Source organism: Leuresthes tenuis, unplaced genomic scaffold, assembly GCF_036924035.1.
Source record: "Leuresthes tenuis unplaced genomic scaffold, fLeuTen1.0.hap1 SCAF_3, whole genome shotgun sequence".
NCBI classification, from domain to species: Eukaryota; Metazoa; Chordata; class Actinopteri; order Atheriniformes; family Atherinopsidae; genus Leuresthes; species Leuresthes tenuis.
In genome coordinates this window covers 21,044,203-21,052,452 of record NW_027325357.1, presented here as the reverse complement: position 1 = coordinate 21,052,452, position 8,250 = coordinate 21,044,203, and the positions used below count along the sequence as shown (strand labels likewise).

The 8,250-nt window shown below is 42.2% G+C and overlaps 1 protein-coding gene across 1 annotated transcript in view; it reads left to right on the top strand.

The window, feature by feature from the left end:
* The first annotated feature begins 6,677 nt into the window (after positions 1-6,677).
* The window catches only part of kif21b (kinesin family member 21B), a 64,840-nt gene continuing 63,267 nt past the window's right edge, over positions 6,678-8,250 (top strand). Inside the window, exon 1 of the mRNA XM_072382482.1 lies at positions 6,678-7,044. Coding sequence (XP_072238583.1) covers positions 7,004-7,044 — 41 coding nt within the window. The 5' untranslated portion in view covers positions 6,678-7,003. The remainder of the gene's footprint in view (positions 7,045-8,250) is intronic.

Here is an 8,250-nt window from a genome sequence, read left to right as displayed (position 1 = left end):
TCAATATCCTGGGATGAACTAAAAAAAAAAGGTGATGTTTGTTATATGTGGGCTGGTTCCGGTCAGAGTCAGTGGCTGAAGTAATGCTCAAGTAATCAAGCTACTTTTAATGCAAACTGGAGTGTTATGTCATTATATGTGCACGTGTTGCTTGCACGTGTATAAGCAGGATTCTAATGGTATAGTTAGTCAAAGTGGACTTAAAGTCGATTGCTTCATGAGGGCCAACTGTTAGGCAGATGGATATATTACAACAACTCATAGTGATATGATGATGATATTGTTTGGCTGTTGAATTATCTGCTCTGTGACAATGAACCATAGTTACAAACGCAAATTTCAAGAATGAATATTTCAGTATAAAAGCTACTGACTTTGGAACCCTGTGGTTGCTGTAAAATCATGTCAATCAGTCAATCATGAAAACAAACAAACAAAACAAATGCTGTGTCATATCTGCAGCATATTTCAGTAACATGAAATCATTATGTCAAAGTGATTTGATAATTTAAGGAGTTTTCTTACAAATATTCCGTCACTTCCCCTGTACACATGTAGTACAAAAGCTGCACAAATCCCTGCTGTTTTTACCATGCCTCCACTATATTTGCTCCCAGTGTTGCTGCACAATGGAAAAAAAGGGGAATGTGCTTGCTTAAAGACATCTTTCAACACGCCTAATCCTGACACTGACAGTTTTAAAATTCTAACTATACTGTACCTATGTGACTGCGATGATTGTTCACTCTCAGTCTGATCTAGTTAATATTTCTTTACACTTGAGCTGGTAACATATCTAATAAGCTGACATAAATCTGCTGCAGTGTGCAATCATACAGTATGTGAATAAGTAGGGACACACTCGTGTGCCATCGCACTTAAGCTTTATTAAGTGATACAGCCCCGGTGTGAGACAAAGGGTGTTTATAATCAAGTTATCCGGAGCAGCAATCCAATTTTCCGATACAGAATGGAGTGAGATGTTGTGTGTGTGTGTGTGTGTCTGTGTGTATGTGGTTGTGCACAAGAAAAGACATTGTATTTCAGATAATGTTGGTGTGGATATTTTCATGTGTGTTTGCCTGAGTTAGCTATGGGAATCTACTTAACTCTTTATGAAAAAAAAACTCTAGTCTGTAAGTTATCCGCTCTTGTTTTATGGCTTCAAGGTGAATTTGAGAGTCTCGTGATGAGCTATTTCTCCAAGTCTCTCTTTGTCTTTGGCGTGAGGGGGGAATCGTGTAAGTGTGCCCTCTGTACCGGCTCCAGGCCGTTTGCACTGAGAACTTCTGTGAGCACAAAGACGCTTTTCTGCCATTTCAGCACATCTTCCTGTCCCTTTCTGTCTGCCTGCTTTAGTGGCTGTTTCCATAGAAACAAGGTGCAGGATGCCTTTAGAGAGAAAAGATGGTAGGTTAAAGGGGTAAGATGACAGTTTAAGTTGAACACATGACATAAACTGGTAATTTGACTAATGTTATTGATTGTTATTTTTTTTTACATTTAATCCTTTAGGCTTACCAAGGGGATATAAATCAATAGTATTTCGTCCCATCCTCCTACTTCAAATATGGGTGAAACAGATACCAACCTTAAAAGCTATTTTAAAGAAGTCTAGGTAGCTTTCTCTTTGGACTATGGGGGTCTGTCTAATGTCAGCTGACACAGATGTACTCTATTATTCTTTTGTGACTAAACAAGTAAAAACAGAAAGCGTCCATTGAGCTTGGGGTGGAGGACTTTGAAACGACCTCCTCTCATCACACGCACTGGTTTTGATAGCCTGTGCTGCAGCACTAACTCGGTCAATGAACATCACTACCTCTCTGCAACACCCCCAGGCTGCAGCGATTTGACGCTATAAGCCACCTTCCAGCCTGCAATCTGGCCTGCTCACAGCCCAGCAGGAAGCGTCAGAGACAGGGCAGAAATGCAGCCCAGTGTTCCCCGGGGGATGGAAACTGGAATGTAGGTCTACTTTAGAGTGAAATCATTTCTGATCACTCACAATTGTTATGACCCTCTTCGACTGATGATCAGTGTGTGAATTAATGCATTTATCTGCAGCCAGAATGAAAAAAGGACAATACATTACTCCACACTACAGTATGTTCATCTATAGGTTTTTATTTTATTGGCTTTTTTCCTGTTTACACGCTTTCATGTTCAAAATCTATGTCAAAAACTCACCCCCATTTTACAAAAATACTCCATCTTAGCTTCAGTCTCTTTGAGGTATCCCTCCCCAAAGGCCCAATTTTCACTGACTGGTCAGATGTGCAAAACAGCTGCTCATTCATCTGATTTAGTCACACCACACATCCCTGTTCAACATGACTTAAATGTCAAAGAATTCAAAATTGTGTCACACAATAACTCATAACTGAACAACAAGGCATTTGTTTCTGTGGGGAAAAAAAATCAGCACACCTTAGCACCTGGCAATTGAGTCTTTGATATTTCTCAATACTTTATATGTTTTTGATATGAGACTCATTCTTCCTTGAAGTGGGGGATGCACTGAATTGTAATGGAAGAGAAGAAGTGGAGACCATTTTTGACCTGCTTTTTGTTGGAGGAGCTGTGCCAGTCTACATCTTGAATTGTTCTGCTGATGATAACGTACATGTGACTCTAAAGAAAACATGTGCATGAATACTATATTTCATTGACCTCTCTGAGTGCTACACAGTGAAACTTACCACACAGGTGGTTGGTCTATCCACAGGCATTTGCAGTGTCATCTATGCTCATCTTCGCTACACCTTTTGCACTAATGCAGCCCTATATGATCAAACTCCAACCTCTGTTTTTCACTTTCAGGACCACTGATTCATTCTATGGTAGTCATGTCCAGTTTCATGCCAAATAAGCTGGGCCCCATCTGTGGAGGAAAAAAAAAAAAAAGAAATCTGCCTTGGTCTCATCTGACTAAAGAATGTGCTTCCAACATTCATCAGACATATTTTCATGCCCTTCAGCAAAGTTGAATTTTGCAGTTTTGTGCCAAAAATCTAATAAAAAATTAGCAAGCGTTCTTTTCCTGGCCATGGATATTGACATAAAGTGTCATTCACTCTGTCTGAGCTGACAAGGAAACCCTAAAACCACTAATGACCGTTGTGCCCAGTCTGAAGCACGTGCCAGAGCTAGAACTTGCAATGGGCATGCTGTCATTTTAGGAGTATTTGATATTCCTGCTCTATACCTGCTGAACACAGCTGCACTTGTCTTTCTGCTGGATGTTAGTTGGTCATGTTAGTTTTTTAAATAATAAACAGTTAAGGCTTTTTTAGCTTGTGTTGAAAGAAGCAGTGAGAGTTAAGCTCTGCAGGATGATGGGACAAAACACAACAGGGGGGCAAGGCTGCCAAGAGCTCTGCCTCACACCACTGCAGCTGTCACAGATAAATCTAAAACACTGCTCCTCTGTTGCACTCGTGAATAAACACAGACACTTTCAAACATCCGTGCACGCTTATTAAACTCATCCAATTTTGAAGGACAAGGAAAGAGGCAAAACAAACCATTTAAACTGCCTGACTTGTCATTTTGGCAATGCACCTTTTCCTCCGCCAGCCAGAGAGTGTACAAAACGTGTGCTTGAGTAATCCTGGCCAATTCAAACAGTTTTGTTCCGCTAAAGAATGGGGGGGATTATTTTATGGAGCTTCAAAGCCAAATATAGAAAACGCATGCAAGGGATTATAGACACATCAAAGTATAAGGATGGAGAATACATTAGAGTGCAGCTTCATCTTTCATCTCTATTTCTCTTCGCTGCTTTGGGTCCATTACATTGAAGAACGTCACATGATGCACATGTTGGATAGTTAAATAAAATACTAGACTTTAATGAGGTTAAACGCATCTTGGCTGGATCTGTTATCTAATGTAGTCTTGAGTTGACCACAAACAAGCAATCTGTCTAAAACTTGTCCAAAACTGAATCATGCAACATGACAATGATCCCAAGCATCCCATGCAATGACCCTGTCAAAGTCCAGCTGTATAGAAGAGAGGACCAAAATTCCTCTAAAATTATGTGAGACTGATAGTGTCATACAAAACACGATTACTTCAAGACATTGCTGCTAAAGGTGGTTGTACGAGCTTCTGAATCACGGTTTACTTAGTTTTTGCCCCCACTGCTTCAGCATTTTTGCTCAGTTTTAGTGAAATATAAATCAAAGTAATATGTCATGTATTGCTGTTCATCTGAGGTAGTACATACCTGACTTTAAGAATTACTAAGGGACGGATGCACTATTATGTTCTGATATGTAAAATGTGTTGTGTGTTCTTTTTCACAGTTTAATTTTGGATTTAAGAATGATACACTCAGCATATGAAAATAGCCATAAAAAGATTGGGGCACATTAAAGTTATGACTCATCTTCATCTTTCCAGGACAGGATATAACGGATAAGCTTAAAAAATTAGAATAATGTGGGAGAATGTGTGTGTTGCTGAAGGAGGCTAAACCTAAAATCCAAGCTGAATAAGAAAAATTTAAAAAACTGCTAACCTCACCGTGACTGATAGAACCTCAGGGCAGCTAGAATGATTATAATTCAACGCCTCTTATGCAATTAGGGCGCTATTAATTTGACTGTTTACAGTATTTCACCAGATATGAGGATTATGCGGCAGTTTTGCAAATGCAGAATTAAAATATCTTCCTAGTCTTATAATGAACTGTGCTTTTTACGCTGTGAAGTGATGAGGGGGTGGGAAACAAGGGGAGAAAAAAACCCCACCTGGAGTGGATTTGAAAAATGTAAACATGCCGGAAGAGGAATGAAAGGGTTTAAGATTATGCTTAAGAAAACAGGTCAGCCTAATTATGTAACAGTTCCAACGAGCTGGTCTTAAAACTTTGCTGGAATAAATAAGAGGCGTGTGTGTTTGTGCAAGCCGCCCTTGTCTGTGTGTCCCGTTGTCCCAGTTGCGGCGGCTGGTTCCCTGCAGATCTACGGGGATTGCAGCTTTATCCTCATAACTGGATGTTAATCTTGTGTGGAATCCAGCACTGCTGCCTGTACAGCACTAATATTGCCACCTGGTCCACACCACACCAACAGACTCATAAGCTCCTCTTTGCCCACACCAAATGGGTTTCGAGTGCAAGAAATCAATTTTTTAACTGTGCGTCATCTAATAAAAAGTGACATTTGTGACAGTGGAGGACCATTTTCTAGCTCTTTTTAGCTAGCTCTTGCTCTTACAGCACAATGCAATTAATTTTAAAGCCACGGATCTGCCTGGTGTTGTGAAATAATGTGGTGCACTGAAGTGTGTTATATTGGGAAACAGTTTACTGCAGTGCAGACATGCAATTTATTGGTCCATTTTGATCCATTTCCGGATGCAAATTGTGGATGACAAGGATGAGGATTTGGTAAGAATGCAATTCTCCAAAATGTACCAATAGCACTGACAGTAGCTGCAGTGTGGTACATTTACTTTGCATGGGTTATTTAAGCCTGGACACACCAAATGTTCCAGGAAGGTGGAGAAAGGAACAGACAAAAGCCACAAACTTTAGAAAAGAATATAGTGTGACACAAACTGAAGATAAATGACAAGAGAGAACATGTTTGTTTGACTCAACAAAGGGAAAGGATTTCAATTTCCCCTTTTGCAAAAATGTGACTCTGCAGAGGGAAGCATGTTTAGTGTCACTTCCCCTGCAGCCAGGGCAAATTACCTCCCCCTTTAAGTTCAAACATATAAACCACCGAATGTTTTTCGGCCTTTGACCCCCAAGGTGCTCACAGCGGTGGCTCCTCCTCTCAGTCAGGAACAGCTCCTCTCTCTTTATGGCGGTTTAACGGACTTCAGATGTCGCCGCTGCAGCAAAAAACGTGCTGCCAGCATCACTCTTTACATGAGTTGTGGGTGTGTCGCTGGGCGGGGCTGCATCCATCTGTAAAGTCACTGATTGGTCTGTCCATTTAAAATAAGGCGGGACTAATTGAGCTGTTGGCACAGCTGCGTGTCAATCGACTGCGATTATGCTGCGTTTAGGTCCTCTGCCATTAATGTGTCACAACAGAACGCTGCACCTTGTTCCGCGTTCATTTGACCCTTGTACTGTATAATACTTGCATTCCTCAGCTAAACATGCCATATTTAACACAGTTAAGACTTAATCTGATTATTTCTATCTATTTATAGTTGGTAAATGATTGTTTTATACAATTCTACCATAGCTGACTCGTTTCTGGTCAACATAGTTACACTCAACATCAATAACCTGCATGGAAAAAAACAAAATATGCTTAAATTGAATAAACTTCCATTATTGATCTTTTGATTTAATTTTTTGTGAAAAAAATCACCTTCATGTGGGAACTATGGGTTTATTCTCAGGGAGGTTTGTAGAGGTTAAAGCATAGCAGCATAGTGTAGTTAAGCAGCTACGTGAGCATCGCATTATTGCTATTTATAGCAAACGCGTAGCTACAAATTACAACACTTAGCTTGCTTTATTGAATTATCTAGATATTTTTTAGTAAGACTATAGCTATCTTAACCACTGAGGTGAATTGTCTGAGAGATGGTCTAAGTCTAGCGCGATAGTTTCACGGTTTCCAATATTTCCGACAGCTCGCGAAGGCAGCATTGCCCCCTCCGGTGCACAGTCTCAGCGCTCACACAGCGTGAACGCCAAGAGAAGCGCTGTGGTTGCAGAGCAGCACACGCTTCCCTTACATGCAGTTTCAACAGGATGTAGTAACAGACCACGGAAAGAAAAGACAAAAGCGGGTTCAAAACTGCGATGTGACTGTCGTCAGTCAGACAGAAATGACTGCCATAGCGGAGGAGAGGAAGACGACGAGAGGAGTCCCAATGAGGCACCTCGCCGCCGGCAGGTCTTGACGGCTGCTCCCGCTGACCTGAGACACCCAACCCAGCCGCAGCCGCGTACGGTTCACACACTGAAAACGCAACCCAGCCGAAATACTCCACATCCCGCTGGTGGACCTTGAAACCGACCATGGCAAACCAGAGCGACTGCTGTGTGAAGGTTGCGTTGAGGTAAGCCTCCTACGTCTGTCTGCTGGAAACATGCCGACCTTAGCAGACCACTTTGTGTCTGTGACTCCCGGCGATCGGTGAAATACATCAGGCTGATACTTATAGTATCATTTCTTTACTAACGCTTCTTAATGCATAAGCTCATTGGGGGATACAGTAGCTCCCACAGATACAGAGAGGAGTATCCTACCTTGTTTTTCAGTACATGGGTGGTGCTGTGCACTTTATTGACAAGGTAAAACGTGCGTCTGTGCCACGCGAGCTCCAGGTTGCTGCTTTCACGTTGGGTGCGAGGGCAATCTTCAGCATTTGCCCGTTTTCTGGTGTGCAGCAGCTCGCGTCCTGGATTTAACCTGGGATGAAGTGACAAGGACAGCTGCTGCCAGGTGCAGAGAGGACAATGGGCGTTTCTCTCCAAAGCAATGTTTGTGTGATAATTCTCTCAGACGACTACCTGCGATCTGACCTTATCTGTTCAGTTTACCCTTAGGTTGTGCAGAAAGAAAAGAAAGAAATTGGCCCTATAACCGGTTTGTGAAAGCAGAGCCCTTTAAAATAAATTCTTGGGGCTTCTCTTATTCTGCCTTGTGAAATAAGCACAAAGGGGATGCTCTCCTCCTTCACTGCCTGTGATGGATATGCAGCCAAAAGCTCTGCCAGCACGGCATGCTGGTGTGAGGGTATTGGTCGCTCATTAGCTGTGTGTGTGCTATATATAATTACAGATTCAAAGAGATCATGTAAATGTCCCCGCATGTGAGGCCGGGCGGAAGCCTCTGAAAGTGGCAGGCAGGACTTGAGTGTGACTGCGTCTGTAATGGTGCTCATTTTAAAGAAGTGCGCGTGGAGCTGAGGTGGTGGTCCGACAGGGACACACAGTCCATGTAAGTCGCTGCTTTCCAGGCTTCCTCACGTCAACCGGTGAATCAGCTGACCACCACGTCTTTATCAGAGAAGTGTGTTACCCGTGCACATGTAAACAAACTACAATATTGTGAAATGTAACAATTATCCATCAAGAATCCATTTGGGATCCATTGATTGATTGATAGGGGGGGGAGGGGGGTTGACCCCGCAGAACTGCCTTTTAAGATGAGACTCAAAACAATTGGCACCATTTCCCCAGGGGGGAGGTTTCAGCCTTTAGTCAGCCGCTGAGTGAATCTCCTTTGTGCTTGTTCACAGCACAAACTGTAACAGGAAGTA